At 41.1% G+C, this 26858-nt stretch overlaps 1 protein-coding gene across 1 annotated transcript; it reads right to left on the reverse strand.

Moving 5' to 3' along the window:
* On the reverse strand, nucleotides 1-25791 carry LOC103615029 (cytochrome b-245 heavy chain). Its single transcript, XM_008633034.2, has 13 exons — nucleotides 25686-25791; nucleotides 23386-23481; nucleotides 21891-22001; nucleotides 17986-18070; nucleotides 16894-17039; nucleotides 15955-16145; nucleotides 12299-12428; nucleotides 11291-11383; nucleotides 9715-9968; nucleotides 9249-9411; nucleotides 8277-8423; nucleotides 6969-7093; nucleotides 1-6290 (listed from the first exon to the last, which is right to left on the reverse strand). Exons 1-13 carry the CDS (start codon nucleotides 25728-25730, stop codon nucleotides 6164-6166), a joined length of 1713 nt encoding a protein of 570 aa, XP_008631256.1. The 5' UTR covers nucleotides 25731-25791; the 3' UTR covers nucleotides 1-6163.
* Nucleotides 25792-26858: the final 1067 nt, after the last annotated feature.

A 26858-nucleotide genomic window follows, 5' to 3' on the forward strand; every position in this document is an offset into this window, starting at 1 on the left:
CAGAGTCAGTTCATTTAATATGATGGCTTTTACAGTGGTACCTGCTGATCATCTGACAGATTAATGCAAATACAGGCATTGGAACATTCATTAAATTACCAACAACAATGACTAATTTGAGGCAAGATTCCCTGGCTATGTTTGCAACACAGACTCAGCTCCCTGCCTTCAGAAGATGTGAAATGGCGGGGAAATGGCTCACTTCCAGGTGCAGCAACAACTGGGCAGAGACCATAATCTTTAGAGGTTTCCTATAAAATGAGTACAAGCTAGTACTGGGAAACTGAGCATCAGTTAGTCATCTGCAAGCAGAATGTCACTGCAACTCATGTTGCTGTGCTTTACACACACTTTTTATCATTATTTCCTTTGGATTGTAGCAATAGGTCTTTGCTATCAATTCCTTAATTTATGCATGTGAGTCATGTTGCTGCCCTTTACACACAGTTTTTATCATTATTTCCTTTGGCTTGTAGTGATAGGTCTTTGCTATCAGGTCCTTAATTTATGCATGTGAGATGAACAACAGTGATGGACAATGATCCACATATTTACTTAACCATTTGCAGCTTTATTACAGTGGGAGTATTGCATGAATTTCTAACAGTTGTTGAGAAGAACTTTCATAATTTTGAGTCAGAAAATGGCTGCTCACAACCTGCAGGGTTCTTTTGCTGCTTCCTCAGGAGAATTTGCTTTAGAAAGTGTTTCTCACAGTTGGTTTGCAGTCTCTGCTGATTATTTCCTTTCTGCTGTCTGAGCAAGGGTAAGGTTTCAGAGGGCTTGAGTGAATTCACCACCTGAAAACAGGCTTGAGCTAGCACTGGTAGCCTCAGATGAAAGGGAAGTATAAGAAAAAAGCAGGGAGAGTGATAAAACCTCAGCAGCAGTTGCCTTCACTGACTGCTCACGGGAAGTATCCCGGCCTTGGGTTGTCCTGCAGGGATATTCACTTATGCCCTGGCTCCATGGCATTGCAGGATAGAAAACTCTTTGGTCTATAGAGGTGAAGAGTCTGTGGCCTGAAATTGGACAATTTCTGTGCCAAAATGCCCTGCTATTTACACTGGTACTGACAGCTACATTTTGGCCTGTTAACTGCAAGGAGATTATGGCAATTGCCTTGTGCCAGTTCTTCCCTATGTCATTTCTGCACCCAGGAAAATTCCACCTGAATTTTCTCAGTGCTCTCCATCATTCACAGAGAATCTTGCAAAGCCACAGTGCAGATCCCCGACCTTTGCAGGGCCCAGTCTAACTCACAGGAGTGTGAAAAGTCAAAACTAACACAGGAAGCATCCACACTTTACTTGAAAGATGACTTGGCCAAATATGTCTCTGCAATTTGTTTGTTGCAAAGGTCATAAAACTTACAGTGAATGGTATTTGCATATTTTTTGGTCTTAAACCCAGTTGACCTACAAGTTCCTTGCAGGACACTTTGCTTTGTAGATCACTTCCAGAATAAGAAAACATCCCTTCCAAGGAGTAGAGATTCCCCCTTCACTGGCCTTTCCTTCCTACATCCCTTCCTCCCTCTATGATAATGATTTGCAAGGTGGCTCAGTATTTTGGGGGGCAGTGAGGTGGTTTTTTTGGCCATGTCCCTCATTTCTGAACAATGAAAATGAAATAAAAGTCAAAAGGAAGGCTTTTTTTACAGGATAAATGTACAAAACTTGACTCACACACGCTGAAAATCTAGAATACCGCAGCTCACAAATTTCTTTCATTTTAGAATTTAACATTAAAATCATTAAGAAGAAGGAGATCATATTACTGGAGAGGTCCAAAACAGTCTGGTTTGGCAATCCAGAGGTGGCTACTGCCCTGGTCTGTTTGTAGTGACAGGGGAGGCTGCAGCAGAACCATGTTTTGTGAGATGTGCACTGCAGTGGTTAGAGTTCGGGCTGAAGCCCTCGTGTCTCTCCCTGAACTTGCATTGGGCACAAGCACTTATAACATTGGCAAAAACATCATGAGAGCTGGAGATGTAGAGGAAATCTGCAGAGACTGGGAGAAGGAAGGAATGGACAAGTGAAGCTGGGGCAGCAGCAACTGGTAGAAGAAATGAACAGAGAGAAATCAGCAGTAGCTCTCGGGGCGGAAAGGCACCAGTTTGCCAGGCAGAAGAGTACCAGTGGGAAGGGAGAAAAAGGGGCCAGCAGAGGTGCAGAATGGGACTGGAAAGCATTTGTAATCTTTCAGCAAGTCTTTCAACAGTTTTCCACTCCACTGTGATTAATTTTGCTGTTAGTCTGGGCTGGTTTGTGTGTGGTGAATGTAAATGAGACCAGTAGGTTGTTAACATCTGTATCAAATGCAAAAGTGAACGTCTGGTTCATGACAAGTAAATACTGTTGCTTGTGTCTGTGTAACTGATGCTGTTTTACAGAGTCAGGCATGAGGATCTTGATCCTGCCAACCCTTACAGCTGTAGCATCTTAATGTATGCTCCTAAATTCCTTTGAGCATATATAACTATGTGTTCGGACACTTGGCTCTGAATTCTACAAAGAACTCATTGAAAGATGAAAAAATATAAGCAGTCAACATTAACTTGCTAAGAGTACTCCAAAAAAGAGCAGGATCCTCAGAAAAAGTGCCATAATGAGACCCTAATATTATTTCATTTTGTTCAAAAACATGTTGTGTTTCATAGGCAGCTTTTTGTTGGTTTTTTTTTTTTTCTGTTTCTAATTTGGTTTAACCCACCATGTGAGAATGGAAAGGCAGAAAATCCCCACCTAGCAGGGAAGGTCTTACAAGACTTCAAAGAGGAAGGTCTCTTTTTCAAATGGGATGGTGTCCCACCAAGCACAGTAGCACTTTTATTGTAGGTTAAAACTTAGGAAAACTTGGATTTCATTTGCCCATATTAACATTTTGCAAGCAGGGAGCAGAGAGAAGTGGGGCTAGATGAGACCCAGACATATCAAGTTCTTGCTTGAATACATTATCTGAGTATGGCCCAGTTCCATGTCCTCTCCAAATCCCCCTTCCAGTTTCCAAAGTCAAGATGAAGCCATTGGGAGCCAGAGCTGCCCGGCACCCTAGAGGGTCACAGTCTTCAAATGTAAGACTAACTACAGTGGATTGGAGAGTGAGAATACCGATGAATTAACTGCTTATTTCATATGACTACATATGGGAAGACAGAGAAAAATTATATAAGAAGGGAAGGAAAACATCCCAGGCTGAGGCCGTAAGTGACACCAACTTTTCTATCCCGTTACTTTGAATTGAACCCATAATTGCTTCCATTAGCTGAAACAGTTATTTTAATAATCCAAAACTGGCTTTTCTTGCCCTCAGCAGAAAAAAGAAAAATTTGTCATTTGAGTAGCTAATTTTTTGGAACTGAAGCAGAGATCAGACTTCAATCCACTTTGTAAACTCAGGTAGAGTGTAAGTTCAACAGCGTGTGAAAGCTTGCTGCCAGAGCAAGCACATTATCTCATTTACTTTGGCTCCCAACAAATAGGGAGCTTAGTAAAGACAGAAGGAAGAATTTTGTGGTGGCAATTGACCCTCATCAATGAAATATGGAGCTCCCTCAAGTCCTGCTTTCAACCATCCAGTGCCACCCCTCTTGTGCTGCTTCTCTCAGTGGTTCACAGAGCAAGTCTGAGACAGCCCTGACTTTTAGAAAACCTTGCTGGTGCTACTGCAGCAGGGTCCTGGTGCCTGATAGCCTTGACAAAGCTGCTGAGTACCATGTGTAGTGCCTCAAACAAAGGTGAGAGGCCACTCCTTCTTTCCAGGGCAGCCCTTTGGAATCAGCAACTTGACAGCAAAAGTACCAGTTTATTGTGAAAGTGACCCTTTCCCCATCTCTGAGAGAAAACCCCCAAATACACAGAAGCAGGAATTTTTCAGCCAAAAGCCAAGCTGATAGCAATGGTCAGATTGCAAGCAGTGGCATTTGGCCACAAAAAAGGACTGTCCTTGCAGCTCACCTGTAGCCCACTACCCTTAGGACTCAAACTAGTTTGTTTCTTATATTTGTATTTCAGTGCTGTCTGTTGTGCTCTTGCACCCTAGATTTAAGAAAATATTCATATTCAGATCATGACTGATTATGCATGGCTTGCTATTTTAGCAGGATTTAATATAACAAACTTTTGAAAGAAACTGAAAGACTCTCACTTATTCTTTCATATGTTTTAGGAAGACAATGATTTATTAATAAACACAGAATTACATTCTCTGAGTTCAAGGTGACAAGCCCTGGTACAAGTTTGCAGCTGGTCAGAGAACGTCACTGCAACTGACTAATGTAAGATCCCTGTTGTTTTAAGAATAAACATGGCAATATTTAGAAAATTAATGGTGAATTAAAATACACTCCTCCAACACTCTTATGATAAACATGCTGTCTCCATGTGACCTCTTGCAATTCCTCTTTGCCCACTTTCTACGATTATAAAAGCCTGATCACAATTCCATTAAAATCAAGGGCAAATATTTCAGTGCTCTTTGCACAGGATGAGACCCTTAATATATTTCAGTAGCGATATTTTTCACTCCACAGAAGTTTTTTTGACTATACATATGTTCCATTCTGACTTAATAGGTGTGTTTCAGACAGAATTACTTGGATTTGAATATGGCCATTCTGAGGGAAAGAACTGTAAAATTCCCACCAAGAGTTGATCTTTGCCAACATTCGTCGATAACTGATATTAATAAATAGGAACTGGTAGGCTTTCTGAAGTAGCATTCAGAGCCTGGATAACATTTTAAAATGCTCTAAAGGGAGAACACATCCTGTCTGGCAAGCTGAGGTGTAAAATATGCTGCATGCAAACAGATGGCTGCACAAGCTTGCCTGAAATTGCAGAAGGAGAATCAGCCTTTCTTCTGTGGCTGCAAAAACCTGCCAAGAATGTCTTGTGCTGTGCAGGAGCTAATGCAGGGCTTGGCTGTGGAGTTTAAAAGTCACTAAGCAGGCAGCTGGGACAAACAGGAGACATGGTATACTAAACTGTGTCTTTTTCAAGGCTTTTTGCACTTGCATTTTCAATTTTTTTTCCTATGCTGCTGCTTTTAATACTTTTTTACTCCCTCTTGCCAGTATTAAAAGTTTTTGTTCCCTTTTTCTGTTTGTTTTTGAGAACCTGCTACCTGTAGTGTACACACGGAAGCCCTGTGCTGTGTATGGGAGTCTTGTGCACATGAGAAACTTTACTCACAGCTGTTTCATAACTGTGAATAAATTGACCATTGCTTTCTCAGAGCCTGTTTCAGCATCAAAGAGGAGCAGCTGAGCAATAGGGCCAAAGGCACTGCTTGCATTTACAAGTGCTTCAGAAAATACCCGTTAAATCATTCAGCAACAGCTTGTTTCAGCCTTGAAAGTAAGAAATGGCAATCTTGAAAACACAAAACCTCTTCTTGTATGGATCCCCGCTCCACCGTGTGCCTGAAGATGTGAAACCGAGGGTGTTCAAAGCAGCCGAGCAATGACTCACACGCCAGGTGCGGGACTTGGATTGAATCCGTCCTTGCCCTCCCTCTGCAGCTGGGGTGGCTCTCGGAAGCCCAGGGGGTTCCTTTTCAGTTCTCCACTTTCCCGAGGAGAAGCAACTTCTTCTCAGCTGCATGTTGCAGTTCTCTCTTGCAGAGGAAGTTTGAGGCTTATGTTGGAAGCCTGGAAGGTGCTGGTGCGCAAAGGAGTTTTCCTCTTGCAAGGAACTAACTTTCCCAGTCACCCTTTTCCAACTTCCCTTGTTCCAGGGGCTGGCTGCAGCCAGGATAAGCTGTCTCCTAATAACAAGCTTTATGCTAGAATGCTTTATTGTTTAATAGCACTAAGCTTTATGAGTGTGAATTGGCTCCCAAAAGCACACGGCAGCCTCCACTCTTAGCAGTCATGGTGAATAATAGGAGGATAAAGGCAGTTAATTGAGGGTAAATCCCCTCACACAGACAAAGAAAACAGATTTCTACTAAATAGCCAGCACACAAAGGGCAGTGAAAACTTCCCTAAGGTACAACTTGACTCTTTTACTCTACCACAGAGCCAAAATAATTCCCAAGAAGCAAAGGGACTTGCGTTAAGTGTAGCTGAAATTTACGAGCTGGGCTGTCCTTCCCAGACTCCAAACAGACGGAGTCAGTCTTTAGACCTTGCATTTAACGACTCCCACGTGCTTGGGAGCTAGAAATTTTCTTTGTTAAAAATGAAGTGTACTCCTCGTGGGTCAGCTTCTGAGTTGCTGATGCTCTGCTTGTTGAGTGTGTCAGCCAGGCCCTCAGGGCCACAGAGAAAAACACCTATTCTGGAGCTGTTAAGAAAATGAAAATAGGGTCAGAAACTAGGCACGGAGCAGCTGGATATTCTCCATGTAAATAATTTTTATGTTCTATAGATGAAAGTTTTTTTCACAATTACAGGAACTGAAGTAGAACTGGATGTCTACCCCTTAAACCTTATAACCCCTTAAAACTTATTGCTGCTTCTAAAATAAATGCTGGGCTAAATCTCAGCCTAAGTCAGTGAAGAAAAGTTTATTGACCCCACTGAATCAAAGAAATAGAGCTTCAAACAGCTTATGGCACAAATTCTTGAGAGGAGCTGTTCTGGTTTTTCCTACAAATTTTGGGTGGTTAGCTAAAGGTCATCCATATTCAGATTTGGTTTTTAGAGGTAAAAAGTGGTTTTGGGTATTCCTATCTACTTCAGCTGGAAGGTTAGGGTTAGTTTTTTCTAAATATTCTGCTAGTAATTAGACACTCCATGAAGTATCTTGTGAAAAGGAAACGATTTTTTAAAAAATTGTAGGTCAAAAAAATTTGGTCAAGATCATAGATCATGTCCATGGCCAAAAAAAGAATAGAAGACACCTGGAGGTAGGTAGAAAAAAAAACGCTCCTCAAATTTTATCAGCTAAAGGAACAAGATTGTGCTGTACAACCATTAAATACAGGAAGTCCACAGACACTATAAATTTGCACAGGTTTACCCAGGATGCTTCCCCGCAATCGTTTTGAACTCGTTTTCCCAGTTAGGTCTTCCATACAAGGTTTTCTGTTTCAGTCCTGTAATCACATCCTTCTCTTCTTCATGATGCACTACGAAGTGAGTGGCCTGTGGGAAAAGAAGCACAAAGGACAGTTAAATACAGCAGCATTGTGTTCTTGTTAAAAAATAATAATCAGGTCAATACTCATTGAATTGTTTCCCTGATGAGATTGTGGAATTTACAGTGTTTTGCAAGGAAAGCTAAGATTGATAAAATCCTGACTATCAGTGTCTACCCCTTCCTTCTCTCCACACTGGGTGACCTCAAGAGTTAAAGCTACGAAACATTGAACCCAGCAATTAATTGTGGGAGTTTTTTGCAATGAACTGGTTTAGTCTAAGAACTCCAAAATAGGGCTGCAAATTGAAAAAAACCCTTTCCTTTCAGATACAATAACACTACTTCCTTGACCATAATTAAGTCCTGCCAGTTTGTTCTCTGGGAGGTTTGATCCATATCAGCAGGTCTTGCCTGTGTAACTTCCAGGTAGACCAGCTAAGACAAGTAAAGCCAGAAAGAGAAGATGTGGTTAAAGGCATAAATTCAGGCCTTGCAGAGTTCTGCAGCCCTTTTGCATGAGACAAAAAAAGTTACAGGTAACTTTATCCCTAAGGAAAAATTGTGGGACTTTTCTTCTTTGCTTTCCGCTTTTTTGATATTGCATATGTGATAGCTTCCTTGCTGCTCCCCCTCCCTGTCCCTAGCTGAGCTACAGCACTTTGGGCACATGGTGAATTTTGCAATGGTGAGAGAAAAGTGGTATAAAACATCACTAAAAGTAACAGAGTGAGAGCCTTTCCTGACTCAATCACACATTCTCAAGTGTCTGCTCCTCTGCGCGCCCACAGCAACTGGCCAGCACAGAACCAGACAGAGAACTCATGAGTCCTGAAACAAATATGCTGCTATTGCTCAAACTTTGTGCATTGGCTTCCCTGCTCCCTAAAGCTCTTAATTACATGCTTTAGGCAGACAACTGTTTTAGAGACATGTGCATGGGCAGCTGAGGTTGCTCCTGTGAACAAAGCCTGCCTCCCACAGAGCACAGCCAGAGTAAAGCAGAAAGGAAGTCAGTGCACATGAACAGCGGATCCCACGTAACTTCTGATGGATAACACCTGTCTGCATTCAAAACTCTGAGAGCCAGATGGATGCCCAGGATAAAATATCATTTGAATAGTTATGAAAACAGATTTGCTAGCATTAACTCCAGTTTTATGGCAGTGATATCCTGCACCGTGTGGTTACCTGAGTTTCATCCCAGCCTGTAAGGTAGATGTTATAGCTCAGAAAGTCTGCGTTATTCCTCTCCTGCATTTGAGCCTCCAGAGATTGCAAGAGATCAGCAAACCATTCAAAGGCATGAGTGTCCCTGCAAAGCCAGTAAAAATAAATCTGGAAGAGACAAGAATAAACTGTCAGGGGACACAGGCACTTATGTTTCCCGGGTTTATGTATGCTGACAGAATGAGGATTATAGAGTTCTTGTAGAAAATGTTCTGAACACTTCAGTAGATGGATAGGATGGTATTGAAGCTACTCAGGAATTTTGATGCTGGGAGGGTTATAAAGCTGAATGACTGACTGCAAGAACAAGGAAATATCTTTCTATTTATCTTCACATTTTTAGTTTGCAACATTTCCCCACTTACCTCCTTGTAAAACAGTTTGTTAGGACATAAATAAATGATCTAGAAGTGAACTTGCTTTCTGTCTGCTGGCAGGCAAGATAAAGTAGGTAACAAAACCAGTTCTGTTCCCTGAATTTGACCATAACTGCAAAGTGTGACCCCACATCTCTGCACAGGGAGTTTCCAGGGGCAGGAGGGGAGAGGAGGATGCTTCCATTGCTCTTCCACTGATGAGAAGCCTTTCTCTCTGTGCTGGCAGAAGGAATGCAATATTTGCCCAGGCTGCATTAGCGCCTTGAACTTTGTGTTTCTCAAGTAGATGAACACTATTTCCACTGCAACTGGAAATCCCCAGGGCCACAGTCAGGATTAGCATGTGTAATTTGGCTTGTAGGCTATTTCTCCTTTCGTTATGTTTTTGCTTTAGATCCTCCTGCTTTCCTCCTGCTAACCTTGAGAGGCAAATGGACTCTTCTTTCTTTTAGGACTCATGCGTGCCTGGAGCCAGATCACCTTTGCAGTGCCTGCTTTGATTTAGGCCCTTGGACCTTGAACATCTGCAGGGGTTCTGGGAAAGAGGACACAATACCTTCTTGAGCTTTAGGTTGGTGGCATCATGGCAGTATTTGTACCAGACAGACTTGAGAACAGATGCAAAGGGGGTGACCCCTATTCCAGCTCCAACCAGCATCACAGTTTCATAACTGAACACGTCCTCACTTGCTGTTCCAAAGGGGCCATCCACAGCTATCCTGGAATTGAAAGTATGCTTATTAAATCAATAGTGAATATTTATTAACACCATGTAAAATACCAGTAAAAAAGGGATTTGTCTGCTGCAATGCATATTTGGACTGAATACTAGTCAGCAAAAGGAGAGGTGGAGTTGATAGAAAAAGCTGTAAAGAGGCAAAGAGTTGATAGAAAGAGCTGTAAAGACCCAAATCTGTGTCACCATTTAAGGTTTGTATCACTGGTGCCATCAAATTGGTTGAGCAAAATTTAAACTGTCATAGGTGTTTGTTGATTTTACCATGGAGACTCTTTGTACCTACTTGGGTAACTTCCATGCCTCCTGGAATTCTTGTTTATCACACCCACAGGCATTGAACAAGCCCTCTGTCCAGTCTCCTACGATACGGACATGAATGCTGAAGTAATCCTCTTCTGGAGCAGAAGTCAATGTAAATGGATGCCATTCCAGTTTAGACACTGCTGGACATTTGACAAAAATGTATTGTCCAACCTCCATCTTGAAGCCCTTTTTCATCATCTGGAGCTCAATTGTCTTGAAGGGATGAATGACCACCTACAGTGAGAAAGGCAAGGGGGAAAAAAGGGAAAAGAAAACATCTGTTTTCACTAATCACTGGTGTATCTCACTGATGTATCTATATCCACCATCACTAACATCATCCTCTGCTATGAGAGCAAGGAAAGCTGGTAAAATTTTCTTCCTAGCAGAATTGAGAGGGAGGAACAGCACCTGACAGGCAGATGAAAGCCTGAAGAGAATGCTGATGTTTTGGCTGAAGTATTTTTTCACACCACACTTCAGTCACTCCAAAGGGAACAGACCAGGCTGGCGCATCTTGTAACACATCACCAGATCCATGTGTGCACACTGTTAATTCCAGCTGGACCTTACACATGGCACAGAGCACAGTGTTAATGGACCTGACTGTAAACATAGGGGCAAAAACATAGGGCTATCCCACAGATAGGCACACAGATAGGTAGTACCACTGAAAACAGATGTTTTCTGGTTATAGCTGGGTGGGACCTTGGCTATTCTTTAGCCAAGAATAAATAGAAACAATATTATAGAAGCAAGACCAGTAATTCTGTCACTGTAATTTTTAATCCTAAAGTTTTCTGCCAAAATTATTTTCATTTTTCAAAAGAGATTTGCAAGAGGGAGAATCAAGTCTCTCTGTCTGATAATTTAGGTATTAATAGTGGTGTTTAGGATTGTGAAGGAAATTTTCTGCCAACAGGGCACTAAATAGACACCATAGAAATATAGTGTAGAATATCACAGGATATTTTGGTAAAATTACCAAAAGCACACTAATATTTAGGAGCCTTCCAATGTGTCAGCACCATTACAGAGCGTGGTAGAGACATCTGATATCATCCTCCAAACGCTGCCGTGATTTGAACAGGGTGTGTCCTAGGATGGAGCACAGTGCCATGTGAGGAAATTACACTGGGAAAGGCCAGGATAGTTTTCATATGTCTGAAGTTAGTGCTGTGCTAATTCGGCTGTCAGAATTTCAGAACACACCATGGAGAATGGAAGAACCACATTAGATTTGGATGAGTAAAATAAGCATCCTCTAACTCATTTTCAGGGGTCATTGGTTCTGGGCCTTAAATTAGTCTCAGGTCTGTGAAATTTCTGCATTGTGGAATTTTTCACCCAATACAAAGAAAATTCATTTCTTTCCTAAGATTCAGTCCTGTGCCTTAGCTAACTTCCTCCTCTCGCTCATCTTTAGAGGCTACTTTCAGATGTCAGAACATTCCTTTCACTGATAACTTTGTTGTGTAGGAACCTCTGGCTTTGCTGCACCCTTTGGGAAAGAAGGTGATGCTTTGCTTGGTATTAAGTGTAGCATCAGCACTTACCTTTGTGATAACAACCTTCTGCTGTGACCTCCAAAACCGCACCAGCCGCTCACACAGGTACAGAAACATGGGACCTACCACCCACTTCCACGTCTGTAGGCAGAAGAGAATAAGTCAGGTGATGAAGATCATAGAATCATGGAAAGGTTTGGGCTGGAAGGTATCTCAAAGATCATCTAGTTCCAACCCCCCCTGCTGTGGACAGGGACATCTTCTGCTAGACAACATGGCAACTTAGATCAAATCAAATCCTGGAAAATCTATAAGCAGAGGCGAAGCTCAAGTAATCCATGTTCTTTATTAATCAGATGAGGGAATCCTTAAGACACATGACACCTTCAAAATTCTGGTCAGAGAGGGAATTTCTTTCTCCATTGAGAGTTGCAGCTGGACTTTAAGTTTCTACTAGAGTTACAGCAAGGTATTTTCCTGTAAACAATTTTGTCTCTATCTAAAAGTGAATGTAAATAAGTGAAATGTGGAGTAAAATTCTTAATTTATTATTGACTCAGGTCTGTATTACTGCAGTAAAAGATGTGGGTTTTGTTAACAGATCAGTCTGAAATGAGAAAGAAAAACCAGCCTAGTTAGTCAATAAAAACTGAAGCTTCAATTTCACATTTCCAGGGTGTTATTTTCTGTTAATGATCATCAGTCCATTAATAATGTTAAACTACTTATTATGAGAATTATAGAACTTTTAGATATCCCCAGAAGCAGTTTACTTTTTGGATAAGCATTTCTCAGATACCAATTGCTCTTTTGCTTTATCTGTTAATTGTGTTTATTTTACAGCACACTGAAAGTGTGCTGTCCGTCTGGAGTCCATTTCTGGTTATAATCCATTGTGTCAAAATCTATTGCTACATGTAAAGAAAGCTGCCACTGAAGAGTGCTGAGGGTTACATGGCTGTTTTTCTCTGCAATTGCATGTATTATTTAAGAAAAAGAAGAGCAAACTGTAAACATTTTCAATTGGATTTACACTCAAGACAGCTGTTTTCTTACCATAGGAGGATTCCCTGAAAACTGGGGGATTGGGCAAGCCCCATTCTTCCCCCAGTGACTGAAGTTCTTGTAGCAAATCTCTGGGTTATGTTCAGCCAGACTTTCAGCTGTCTGTCCCCGTACAATACGACTGGGAAAAAAGTAAAGATCATTAAGGCAATGAAATTAAAATGAAAGTATCTGTTCCTTATTGTTATTCTATTTATGTACTACTCTGCTTATATGGAGTTGTCAGCTTCTGCAGTGCTACAGCTTTCATGCAGCTTTACCGCTTTAATCCACCCACAAAGTTACCATGAAAGAAATAAAAATGGGGAGGGAAGTTTGTGGGATAAAATCCTCATTTCAAGATTAGGCAAGGAACTGAGAGTTACATCCATTACCACTTTCAGGATGTGGTCACAATTAGAAAGCTTCAATCTTTTCTGAGTTATCCTGCCTTTTTCTTCAATTAAAAAAAAACCTCGACCAAAAAAAAAACCAAACAAACACCAAACAAAACCACCAAAAACCAAAACCTGGAATGGACAAGTAATCAATTTCCTATTGACCACTGAAAAGATTTTTTCTGCTGTTTATTTCAGAAATTTGGAGATCCCTTTCCAACATACATTCTTCCTTTGGCCCTTCCTCTAATGCTGTGGAGCAGCTTTTCAGGTGGTATGAAAGAACACAGATGCTTTTAACACAAAGCAGCTATTGCAGCTATACCAGCTTGCATCAGCTGATTACCTGGCCTCTAAATTCTTACTTGGTTGGGGTTTTTTGGTTGGGTTTTTTTTTTTGGTTGTTGTTGTTTGTTTTCTTATAAAGAATCCTGACTGATCCAATACAGATTTATTTCCAGTGGCAGACCTGGTGCTGAGAGGTAGTTTCAGTTTCAAGGGTCTTGTTCACTATTTCCTGCCTCTCTCTGGAGTTCTGTCAACATCAGGATCTTAGTAGAAGAATTCAGGTTACGATCTGCTGAATTTTCCCTAGAAACAGTCTGCTTCTGATCAGGCTGTTCAGTTTCATGCCAATATGGTTCTGTGATATCTTCTCCCCACGACTTCTCTTTCTGCTTTTCTAGCTCAGTTTCTGTGGACTAGACTACATTTCTGATATTTCAAAAAACCCCCCATGGTATCTAAGCCATATGCATACCTAGCTCCATGCGACAGATTTTTCAGATGACTATTAGAAAACCTCTGCATAGTGTTGAGAGATAACATATTGCTCATAAATATTACTAATGAACCTCTTCTTCATTAAATGTTTGATTAATATCCTGTCTGAAAAATAAAGGGAAGCAGTGAGACTGTCCCAGGGGCATCACGAGTTGCAATTTGCAGGAATGTCAGCAGTTACAGTTCACTTCCCCACTAATGACAAGGGGCTCAGCTGAGCCGCCTCTGGGATGAGTTATGGGAACAGGAGGAGTCCATTTCCTCCACTGCCCACCCCATTGTTTTTTTGCCTTGCCCTATGGTCTGTTCAAGGTTTGACAATGTCAGTACCCTGTACAAGAGAAAAGAAAAGCTTATTTCCCCTTATTAGTCAGTGTAGATGCTCTTTCTAGTACTGTAATTAAGCTCTCAGCAGTATAACATTATAATTACTTCTTCTTTGGCTGAAAGTTTTTCTTTAACTTAAAAACAGAATGAACTGCACCTCTGTACTCTCTCTTTACATTTACTATGATTGGAAATTTGGGACATTTGTCTGTGACACAGCTCATGCACAAAAACCATCAGTGTTACGAAAGTGCTGTAACAGCTTGTAACAGACAAGAATTATTGTACAGGCAAAAAATCAAATCAAATCAAAGATTGACTTTGGTTGGAAGGGACCTTAAAGATCATCCGGTTCCAGCCCCCCTGCCGTGGGCAGGTACATCTTCCACTAGACCGGGATGCTCAGAGCCCCATGAAACTGGCCTTGAACACTACCAGGGATGGAGCATCCACAACTTCACTGGGCAACCTGTTCCAGTGCCTCATCACCCTCACAGTAAAGAATTTCTTCCTAATATCTGATCTAAACCTACTCTCAGTTTGAAGCCATTCCCCCCTGTTCCCTTGTAGATAGTCCCTCTCTATCTTTCTTGAATCTGCCCCTTTGATGCTATCAATAACCTTTGGCTCAGCTTTCTGTGTATACACAGATGTGTGTTTGTATAGATACATATGTGTGAGAGCCTTCTCTCCCCTGAGACAAACCTGCATTTATGCCTCTTCCTAACATGTTACTTTGACATTGTCAGGTCATACTCATTCCATGATACCCATCTTTGCACACCTGAGATGCCTTCCATGAGTGTAACAAGTTCATCTCATATTTCTCAGTGTATTTTCTCTGAACTCAAAATGTCATTATTGCCTTAAAGGCCAAATAAGTGAGGTCACTGAGTTCACAGCCAGAAAGCATCCTTCCCTCTACAGATGAGAATATTCCTATGTTTATCTGCTTCCAAAGGACAGCTGAACTTCGCTGACAACCACTGCTGCTCAAACTCTTGCCTTTTCATTCCAGTACAATTAAAATGGTGGGAGTACAGTGAACATCAAAGTAAATGAAGTCAACTTTTATGAAATACATGCCCTTCACTGACCTCTAGGAAGAGCAATACTTGCTTTCTGATAGCATTGTTCAGTAACTACTGGCAAGTTTGGACATTGTGTCAGTAACTATACAATATTTGCTTCAGAAAACATGAACCTCTTGCTCTTTTCCTTCCACAGGTTTTGCTCAAACCCTCTCCTTGTTACGAAAATTGGAATGGACAAATATGCTGGGGGTGATTCCGATCTGCCTTCTATTTTTGTTCTTCCTGTTTTATTCTCATTTCTGTCTTTTTTATGGCACTAATGGACTGAAAGGAAGTGGTTTTGAATAGCCATTTTTGCTGGGCATTTTTAAAGCACACTTTCTATTGCATGAAGAATTTCCTTTAAAATGGACAATGTAGTGTAATTATGAACTATTGCAATGTAGCTTGGATACTTGAGTCTTTTTCCTTTATTCATCTGGTCTTCGGTTTTATGAAGTGGATCTAAAGTTCACTTTTCTAAGTGATAAAATTGTGTTTGTAGAGCTAAAACTGTTTCATTAGCCTTTTCAGCTCTTTCAGAAGAAGATATGGAATGAGGCAACAGCAGAAAAATTTGTTTGGCATTTGAAAGTTAGAAAACCTTACAAATGCCTATATCCAAGTGGAAACAGCTAAAAATCTATTCTTAAATGCTGCTGATATTAGAATTTCATCCAAACCTGAAACATAAATCTATATTACTATAGTTTTCTAGACTCCATGTAGTTTTTATACTGAGATCCTCTTACACACATGTGTGTGATGCAATTCCTTTTAGGAGAGAAAGGTAAAGAAACAAATAGAAAGAGAAACCTTGGAAAAGAGCTTTACAATTAAGATATCAGAAGAAGTTGAGTGCCAGAGAACTTAGGTGTGTCAGAGTCACATAAAACCTCCTGCATGTGGACAGCTTGTTGCACATATCAGTGAAAGCCTCTTGACTCTCAGAGCCTGTATTGGCCCATCACTCCCAGCAAAAACAATCACTGCTCAGTGACAGAAGTCCCTACACTCATGTGTGCAGGGGGCTTTAAGTAAAGATTCAGTAGTTATCAGATATTTAGTGATGCATGCAAATACTTACCCAGCACCATGGATGACGAGGCCAATAAAGAAGATGACAAAGAGATGGTGGGTGTACCAAAAGACTTCAAAATATGACCTCCGGATAGTTTTGGTGGATGAGGTGATGATGAGGATGAGAGCCAGTGTGATGACAACCCCAGTGATGCCAGCCAAGTATGTGAAAGCCACATATAGGCCCCCAATGGGGTTCTGTGAAATAATTGCACACGTTGGTCTAAGGAAGCGGTTGCACCAAAGCAGAGCCAGTTGAACCACCACTCACCAAATCCTTTACCTTGTTATAAATCTTTAAGTCATCTGATGCCAAAATCCCACTTCATTTTTGTTGCACTGCAGATTTACCTTTACTAAGGTAATTGGAAGTAGAGAGAAAGGGCTTTTCATGAATTAACACACCAAACATGGTTTCTTACTCTGCCATGGCTCAGCAGGACACGTTTGGGGAAGATGAATACATTTGCACAGCTCTGGTGTTAAGAACTGGAGTCCTACATTCATATTTTGGGAGCTAAATGAAAACTCTCCATTTTCTCTGGTGTTGCACAGCAGTGGGATTCATAACTCATGCAGAGTTTGGATGCTCAGTGCTCTTCTGAGGAGTAAGCAAGTCCCTTCTCTTCTTTTTCCCCACTGACCAGAGCTTAAGCTGTCCAGCTTCAAAACTTTAGTCTTGATTTCTGTGCACCTTTCTGAGTGCCATGTCTGTCTAAGTCAGAACACTGCTTTACAAGGTATGTTTTTATATAATGTTTTAAAACTACTTTGCAATCCTCAGGTGAAAAAGTTTAAAGTACTACCAAAGTTCAGCAACTATGTGACTGGCAAATATAGAAGAATGGATTCTACAAGGTTTTTCTGCAAGATGCCCCAAACCCAAACCCAGAGGCACTCTGCTCAAATGGTCTAATATGATTCTTCAGAGTCTGATGTCACTTACCCCAATAGTTTGTCTAAAAAAGTTGACATAGCTTTCATTTGGTTTGTCTCCAAGGCCAGAAAGCACAGCTGCCAGAGTGCCTTTCTCTTCCACACGAGCTTGCACACTCCACTCGACGTTGAATAAGTGTGCAATGGTGTGAATTGCTAGGAGTGACAGGAAAGGAATAATCAGCACTGACCACAAGTACTTGGTGGTTTTGGGTAACATTTGAAACTTTGTCACATTTGTCAACTGCAGCTTAAGAGCTTTGCTGCTCTTGCCCTCTTCATCACAATTTCAAATCACTGATGTGTTTTACTATTAAAGTTTTGACACGTGACTTTTACAGTTTTTGGATGGTGGAGGGAAAGAAGTAAAGGGAAATTTCCAGCATATTTTTGTTCAACAAAGGCTTTCAACAATTCCAGCAGTAGTACCCTAACAAATGGGAAACTGAAGCATGGAATGGCTTAAATTACTTGTCATGATCATTCTCATCCAGGACTGCTGTAGAAGAGCTGAGAAGTGAATCTGGATTTCTTTGGGGTCACATTTGTTAGTGCTGCTTTGTTTTGCAGTTTTGCTAACAATCATTTGTAATATTCTTGCTGAGCTGAATGCATCCAAAAATCTAAACCAGCTGAGGGGTTCACACTAATTCCACTACAAGTTTTTGCAGGGTAAAGCTGTACAGTGCTTTTCAAAATTTGAACCACCTTCTATAAGCAGGTACTTACCTTCAAAACAGGTCCAAGTTTTTTATATCCCTTTTTAAAAATAATTTCTATTATTTGTTTCAGACATGCCAGATAAGAAATAAGTCTAAACAAGAATTAAATCCAGGGTATCTGGTTCTCAGGGCACTGCTAAACACCCTTTATTAAACTGTCATAAATGGTACTGACGGTTCAAAATAAAAGTATTTTTTCTGGTTTAATCTTTTGCTCTCTGCCAGTTGGCACATGTTTGGAAGCTGATTTAAGCCTTGGCACATGCTGACTCCTTTAATGAAATCAGGCTTCTTCCCATATCCTTAATAACTTGAATCTCACCTGGATTCCATGTAAATACCAAAGAAAGCAATAAACAAAGAAACATTAGAGTACCAACCAGTGTGAAGGGCGATCATCCAGGCCACCATTTTGTGAAAGGTGAGGTTTCTGTCCAGCTGTCGTCTGATACGGGTGGAGCAGCACTTTGGGTTTGAAGAAAAAAGATATCTGAAGACTATTTGTGTTGTCTATGCACACTTTTTAAATGCAGGGACAAAAACAAAGGCACTGAGCACAACAATTGCTGGCATTGCTAGGAAAGATCTAGAATTCCTAAATATAGACATATAGGTATGGCTGTCTCCTGTCTTTCAGAAAACAGGAATTACATATGATGTTTTAATGTGTCCCACTGAAACAAAGTATTTGATAATGAGAAAAAATTTAACATCCAGTAGGACAAAGGAATGCATTTTATCTGTTTTAAATTGCGCATTACATACAGAAGGAGGGATCACAGTCTGACATGTCAGAGTGACTGCTTTGGTAGCATCAGGCTCCTATTGTGATTCACAATCTAGAAACAGGCTGCAAAGTTTGGGTGTAACTGTCTCAGGGAGCTCCCACCCCAAATGTGTTAGTCACCTATGGCGGTGATATGAAGGCATACCTTCCCCAAAATACAGGGTATATTTCCCAGGCATTCACTTACAGCTTGGTTTTGGTGTTACCCAAAAAGAAACAGCAAAAATCTCTGCAGATACAAACCAAAGAAATTGGTTCTCAAGAAAAACAGAATGATATTTTCATTACTAATGATGTGAAGTTCCTAACAGGCCCCATCTGAATTGTGCTGCCATCACTGGGAGTTTTCCTAGGACTTTAAGTTCCTGTAAAGCTGCCGTTTGCTGTCTCCACACAGTAGAAGGCATGACTGTCATGTGTTGTATGTTTGCATTGCGTTTCCTGAGTGGATAAGGGAAGAAAACACTGTGCAAACTACCACAAATATTTCCGCAGAAGACGCAAACACTCTGGGGCTGCCACAATGACTTCTGACCACAACAACAACAACCAGGAGAAATTTGGCCTTTTTGTATCACATCTATTGAGAGACAGTAAAAAAGATTGTAGAATAAAATGTAGCACAGTGAGGCAGTGCTTGACTCCCTGGCAAAAGCCACCTTGATCTGTGTAAGAAGCGGAGGCCAAGCAATGGCAGAGGGCTCCTGCTGCCTTCAGTCGTGAGGCTCATTAACAACAGTGATAAATACAGCAATGATGGGCACACAAAGACAGCACAGCTATTCTTTCAATTAAAACCAAATAACTTTGTAACATATGATTTCTGGGTGGCAGGATGGAGAGCGCAAGATTTTTCAGTACATTCCTGTTGAACACTGTGTTTGAACAATTCTTTCCTCTTCTTGACCCCAATGACAATGTTGGGAAGGTCACCACTCTTCCAATAAGTTATTTGACATTTAAATGATTTTTCTTATAGACCCTCACAGCTGTTACCTTCAGAACACAGCTAATTAGAGACAACAGCACAACAAGCACAAGCACCTGTGCCCCTGTGCTAAGGCCACCACTGTGCTACCGCTGCCAGTGGCTCACTGGACTGTGTGTGTTTTGCTTAAGACCTAAAATTACATCCTTCCTGAGGTGTAGCTTTACTGCAGAAAAGCAACTGAAGCTAAACAAACACCAGAGTCCTGTTTTATGCCACTCCCTGCCCTCCTTGCTCACCCTCAGAGCCCTTTGCTTCCTCACTCCCAGCTGTCAGCAGGAGAGTGTGCTGCCAGCAGGCAGCAGGAGTGGAACTGTGTCTCCCTGTCTGGGACTCACTTTGATGCTGGGTGTAGCCTGAGTGACTCTACCACTGTGCCCAAGGCAGAAGGACTGACTCTGTAGCTTGAATACCAAGAGGGACAGCTTCCCCAAGGTCTGGGTTAGAAAAGTTAAACTACAGATATTAGGAGAGAAGCAATCTACAAGTAGCATAAAGTCCCAGCTGGAGTACAATTCTCAACACCTCAAAACCAGGTTTTAGCCTTCCAGTAGTGTCTCCATATGTATCTTGAGCTCTTTCACCACTTTGACTTCAGAAGACCCTGCGAAATCTCAAAAATGCCTTGTATGATCAAGAACTCATAATTATTTTCCAGTTGCATTCATCTATAGCAACATTAATTCTTTCTAAATTTATGTTCATTATTGACTTCTGCAGCCAGAGGAGTCAGCTCTGAATTTTGGCTGATACTAGCTGCAGTATTCCTTAGGGCAGGGGAATAACAACTTTAACCCTACAGCTTTATTTACTATCCTTTTTCCTTTTACGTACATGGAGGGTTTGGTTGTCTGCTTTTGTAGCATCCCAGGATCTGAAGGAGTACAGGAAAAGACTGAAAGCCTGACATGTAGTTCCAACTTTATATTTCTAAGTGTTATTCCTTAGAAAGCCTAGAGCACTGGCCTTGCTCCTAAATGTAATTTAAGAGTTTAATGTGGCAGGCACATCTCATTTATTCAGCCACACTCATTGTGAGGATGTATGTACTAGATGGAAGTGCAGCCTCTTTTGTCTCTGGTTATTTTCTTATTGCTTCATATCCCACTTTCTTCCCTTATGAAGGACACTTGAAACACTGCATCTATTTTATCACTTCCTCTTCTGGTCTGCTTTTTCAGCCCCCACAGGCTGTCTCATTTGCATTAAAGAGTTTATACTGGGTTTAGAGATGAAAAGCAACTTCTGGGAACTGGTTTTGTTGATCGTGTTTATGTTAAAGCATCCCAAAAGAAAGGAGGAATCATTATACATTTGGAAAGGCAATTCATGAACTTGAGGAGAATATTGCTTTTTCACTGGACCATGGCCTGCATTGTCTGCATTATTTCTGCTGTAATAGCCAGAAATTTAGATTTTGGCAGTGTGATACAATCAGTACTATCATAGGAAGCCTCTCCAGCTGTCACTTAGAATCAGTTGTCCTTTTCTTAATGTCAGTTCCTCAGTGCTGTGTATACACATCTGCATTTGGGAGCTAGAAAAAGTCAAAAGGCCTGTGAACTATTTCATCCTAGATAGAAATGCAATTCAGACAAGAAAGAATGTAATTTATGAGCCAACTGAAAAAATGTCCCATTTTGAAAGTCTAAAAAAGGCTACATTTACCTTAAAACCTGAGCATGCAAAGACAGCAGACAGGTGTGGTGGCCGGTGAACATACATTACAAGGGACAGAGAGTTCTCAGTAAGACAAGTCCCCAGTACCACAAGAACCACTTCATGTTAGGGTGACCAAAATGGCTTCTCCCAGGATGCATTGTTCTGTTACATTAATCTATCCCAGTTTGAATTCCCCTGTTGCCTGTCAGCCTCTACCCCCCTCGTCATTCCCCCAGAGTTCCCCATTGGACCCTGTTCCCTAGTCCGGCCTTTTCCTCGCCCCCAGATAAAACTGTGAGTTTTGGGATCATGTTGGTGTTTGCCTCTGCAGCCTTTGACAATGTAGCAGCAATAAATGCTCCTGGCAGAACGCACCCAAATGCCCTTCTGGACGCTTTGCTGACGACTGCAGCACTGAACCCACCCGTGCGTCTGTGGGAGCACGCGGGATCCCACGGAGCTGGGCAGGGACAGTATTAGACAGGGGCTAATATTTCCCTAAGTTGGTGTAGCATCAGTGACAAACAGGGTGGATGTGGGTGAGCACCAACAGCTGCTGCCAGCCAAAAGACAGACTTTGCATCCAGGGCAGGACCATGCCCAGGAGGCAGCAAAAAAGGGAGGACTCAAAGGAGACTAATTCAAAGCTGAACACTCAAAAGAGCTCTAGATACCCCATGGGCATTAGACCTCCATCTTGCTCACAGCTCCAGGCTTATCTGCTCCTTATAAGAGGACATCCTCAAAATATGGTATATTTGGGGAAGTTGGAGAAAGTTTCTCGGTATATTTGCAAGGCTGTTTAGGTTATTATCTTTCTAAATTTTGAAATTCTTTCTTCATCTTACCGCACTTGATCCTCTGAGGAAGGAGAGCAGGTTTCGACATACTGGCAGCAGAATCAGCATGCAATTGAAATTCAGGCAGGCTGCAGGGGCCCTTGCAAGAGCCAGAGCACGCTGTAATTAGAGAGATGCTGTTATTAAATGCATCACCCAAGACATTATTCAGGGCGTGGATGGGCACAGACTTCATTTATGTATTATATTGCAACTTGTAAAGAGTGTGAGATCTAGAGTTCACATTAACACCGTGAGTGTTCAATGGAACAATGCTCTGATCAAGTCAGAAACACACGTGCAGGCAGAACACACTCCTGCAGACAGACAGACACCTTCTGTTTTCGGTTTTGAAGTAATATGGTTGTATAAAAAGCTCTGGCAATCAACAGTCAAACACAGGTGCAAAGCTAAGCCATTAGTAGGGTTTTGTGTCCCAAGGCTGTAAAGAAAGTCTGTGGTTTCAGTTTGGTGGGGTTATGGTAGATGGACAGCTTATAAGGGAAGTGGGTTAAGTTCTCTGTCAGTAAAGGAGTCTACAAAAATTCATTGCTTCAGCTTTCAGGAATCTGTCTTCTTAATATTGGTCTTTACACCCTGAATTATTTAAGATTTTTGAACTGTTTGAAATGAAGGAATAATGACCATATTAATCCAAAAGCAATGAAGAGAAGGAAAAATAATGTTTGCTCTCCTTGCATGGAGACCCTTTTAGGTTTTAGACCACAGCTGTTTGGGGTCTACTTATCCAAGCACAAGTCTCTGTGACTTCAAAGGCAACTGCACCATGATTGCAAAGGACAGGATTTGATCCACAGACCAGAAGCCATAGTAGAATGGGATTTCATGCTTTGTAGGATTAAACCACGGCTTTGCAAATCTTTGGCAAAATGCTGTGCTCTGTAATCTGAAGCTTAGGCTGATTTTTATGTCTGTGATCAGGATTTTAAAATATGTGAACAAGTTAATTTCCCCTGTCATTTGGTCATGACCCGTGGTAGCTTTGGAAGCAAGTTTGTAGTAGGACACATAATGCTGCATTAACCAGTTGGATTATATGGAGTAGCCCAGGATCCAGGATCACTTCACTACTTGACTACCACTCACATGCTTGATGAATATATGAATGATGATTGCTTTTCAGAGCCAATATCTTTATAAATTATTCACGCTCTGAAAAATAATTGTAAGGGGAAATGATTGCACAGCAGTTCAATGGCAATATTTTATTCATATTTTGCTTAATAAAGCAGCCACAATTAATGCTTACTTTAATTATCAGGAGCATAATAGTTAAGTGAAAACATCTTTAGAATGAGATCTCTCTATTTTGTGCACCAGCTTTATGTTCAGAAACACTAGACATCTGTCTTCATTCAGTTTGCATGTGGCTTCTAACTCCTACATGAGCCTGCTGCTCCAGCCACTGGATCTAGTTTTGATCAACTAAAACTATTCAAAACTGCTGTGTGTCCTGTCTATGACAAAATAATAATGTACTTACGCCAAGGAGCACTCTGGTGTAGAAGAATTTTGGTGGGACATCATACACAAGATAGTACCACCAAAAGAGGAAGACATTCAAGCCCAGCCACACAAGCTGAAAGAGAATTAAACAGGAAGCTTACAGTTTGTTCTTAGAAATAATCCATCTGAATTTACACATTTCAGGTAAGAGTCAGTAGTTCCCTGTGCTGCTGTTTGCACAGAGAGCTGTACTGCAGGATATAAAGTTTTCAGCAGGGGTGATAGAAATCTTTCGGGTGTAAATGGGCTCTGATATGTGAACACAGGGTACAGGAGTGGCAAGAGAGCAAAATACAGCAATGTGCAGCTGAAATATTTTCATAGGTCAAGGAGTTTAGACATGGTGGTGTCAGGACTGTCATATTACAAGTGTTTAATTCTGTGAGTCCAATTAAACCTCCAAATACCACTGAAGGTTAGGGACTCTTCCAAATGGCAGCTCCACAGGCACATTAACCTATGTGAGAGGAAGACTTGGAAGCTGTGACAAAGAAGCTTGAGATCTAAATTTAGATGGGCTAAATTACAAATAAGGCTGGATTCAATAAGATAATTTTCTCACATTTGTTAGGGAGAGAGTTTATTAACTCTTAGGCAGCTACAAGTCCATCTGGCCAAAAAGATCATAGTGAATCTGGATATTTGCCCTCCTGGAGCTGGTTGGCTGATTTCACATCCCATTTTGAAACAACTCTGTGTCACTGCACACTCAGTCTAAGTATACTAAGTGGCGCATGAAAACAGAGATAAAGTCTGAGAACAGGGAGATACCCCAGGAAATGTGATATTACAGTCCCTTGCCCCTCCTAACCCATACATTTTGCTAGTTCTTTAGCACAAATGACATTGGAAAAAAAACTTGGGATTATTTCAGAACTTTAAAATGTAACTAAATACTGGGAAATGAAGGGATTTCCATCAGGGTAAGGCAGTATTCAGGAAATCCCCCAGTCCTCATTAAAACACCAAGCTCATCTCAGGATTAAGTGCTTGAGGTACATCAGTAGAAATGGTGTCTTCCTGTTTCTGCCAAGCACTGGACAGCTCTGTGCCTGCTCATGTGCAGTAAAGATGTAGAGGCAAAGCAGAACCCTTGGGTAAGGTTTCCAGTGATCTCTCCTTTTATCTGGTTTCTTTACCGGTATCTCAGTTAGTTTCCTTCCCTATTCCCTGACCTTGTTACAGCTTTGAGGTTCAAAAACCAAATTCCTTATTTGAACAAAATAAAGGCCTCTTACATAATTATTTTAATATTTCAGCTTCTGGTGGGGGGGAAAAAAAAAAGAAAAAGCCAGAATTCACCTCTTGGTAGTTTCAACTTCCTCAAGTCACTGAAGGTGACAGCAAACACTGTCACTCCCTTTCAAAGCACTGAAGTGCCACAGCTATGGGGTTATGTTCCTAAATTACGAGTTAATACACAAGTACACAGCAGCGGGAATAGTTATTGGACTAAAGATGCTCACATTTCAGTCACCACAAGCATGCAAATTCTATGCCTTCTTTTTCTTCCTCTCAATATTTACATCTACTAACAACACGCAGCCACGATACATGAACTGCTCTTACATTTTGGTGTTATGTTTTCAATACATATATATATATATGCATATATGTATATAGGTATACCTATAGCCCTTGTATCACACTGTGAAGTGATAAAAAGAAAACACTAGAACATAAACTCAGTTTTCTCCAAGGAGGACTGCCCTGCTTACTCCGTAGCACTTGTAAATGCACCTGGGATTTTCCACACTTTTAAATCTTGCTCAGAGTTAATCTAACCTATTTTCACAGCCCCTCTATGAAAGCTGTAAACAAATTCCATTCAAATACTAGTTGTCTTAATGAAGGATTCATGAATCTCTGCTCTAAATTCTTGAATCTGACATTAATAAATATTTTATACCGTCAAGACACTTTGCTTTCAGTTACACACACTTTTGTTCATAAAAGTGCAAGAAGGGGTTTTAACTGCTTTTTCTGTTGAAGTGCATATAGTTAAGTGAGTTTTAAAGTTATTTGTTTCGTTTAACTAAAATATTTCTAACAAATCAAAGTTAATACATGATCATTTCTCAGTTAACAATGAAACCTACAGCAACTGAAATACCAGAGAGCTCCTTAAAAATTATTCCCTTGAAGAATTTCCCTGCACTTGCTGCCCCAGTTTCAGCATAATCAGGTGCATCTCTCAGTGGCACAGTGAGAACTGCTTAGCACAGCTTTCTGCAGAACTTTTTACTATACACAAATCACAATAAAAATTGTACTTACAATGACAAAGATGGACAGTCCTTCATTCTCCACCCAGTTCCCCATGGCTGCCTGAGATGTGTGTGCACAACAGCCCCACTCTCTCTGGGACAGCCTCTACGTCTTCTCTCATGAGGAAGTGAGAGCAAAAGGTTGCAGCACCCTGTTTCCTTTCTCATTTATTTAGGAAATAAGTTAACCATTTAATCATGACCCCCGTTCTGTTTCAAATATGTTTCTACCATCTTTACATATAACATTTCATAACTCAAATACATATAAATTGTTGAAATAGATTTTTTCTTTGTGATACAAAGGATAGAAAAAATTGTACAACCAGTCAGGTTTTCTGCTAAGAAATGTATTGCCACTTTATATAACTTTTAATGCTGAAGTGTAATGTAGAAAGCACAGAAGAGTTACCTCTGCCCAGACCTGTCTTTTTTTTAATCATCTCAGGACTGAGATGCAGTTCATGCTGATCTTTGAATTACTGGAAGAGAAATAATACTAGTGATTATTTATCAACAATGTCCATGGAAACTTCAAAGAGAAATCTAACATTCCTCTTTGTCTGGTACATTCAAACCTTGCTAATGCCTTTCTGCTCTGGCCAAAACTGAGAACGTGTCACTGGATAACCTATTTTTTCATGGTTTTGACTCTTGCAGAATCCCCTTTGGTTTCCATCCCAAACAGATCACAGAATTATAGAATGATAGAATGTTTTGGGTTGGAAAGGTCTTTAAAAATCATCTACTTCCAACCCCCTGCCATGGGCAGGAAGGCCACCTGCTAGCTCAGGTTGCTCAGGGCCCCATCCAACCTGACCTTGGATGCTTTCAGGGATGGGGTAACATTTCCAGGGATGCTGGATATCACCAGAGGGTCTGGCCCCCATATTTTTGTTTGTGGAGGTAGCCTCTGGAAGTTAAATAGTTGGAATGGCTGGGGAAGGAAAGGAGGGGGGCAGTTCTGATTCGTGGATGTCCATTCTTGCAGTGAAGACCAGCCCACTCTCCCTGCTGAGGACTGGCAGTGTTCTCACTGCCTTTTTCTTCTCCCTAGCTCAGGACAAGCAACTTGTGCCTCCTCTGGGGTGAGCCAGTGCAGCTCTGCCTTGCCTGGAAGCTCCTCAGGCACCATAGCCCCTGAAACATGAATTTGTTGGATCAGGAGGTTTCTGGCAGACCA

This window comes from Corvus brachyrhynchos, unplaced genomic scaffold (genome assembly GCF_000691975.1).
Source record: "Corvus brachyrhynchos isolate BGI_N302 unplaced genomic scaffold, ASM69197v1 scaffold34, whole genome shotgun sequence".
NCBI classification, from domain to species: domain Eukaryota; kingdom Metazoa; phylum Chordata; class Aves; order Passeriformes; family Corvidae; genus Corvus; species Corvus brachyrhynchos.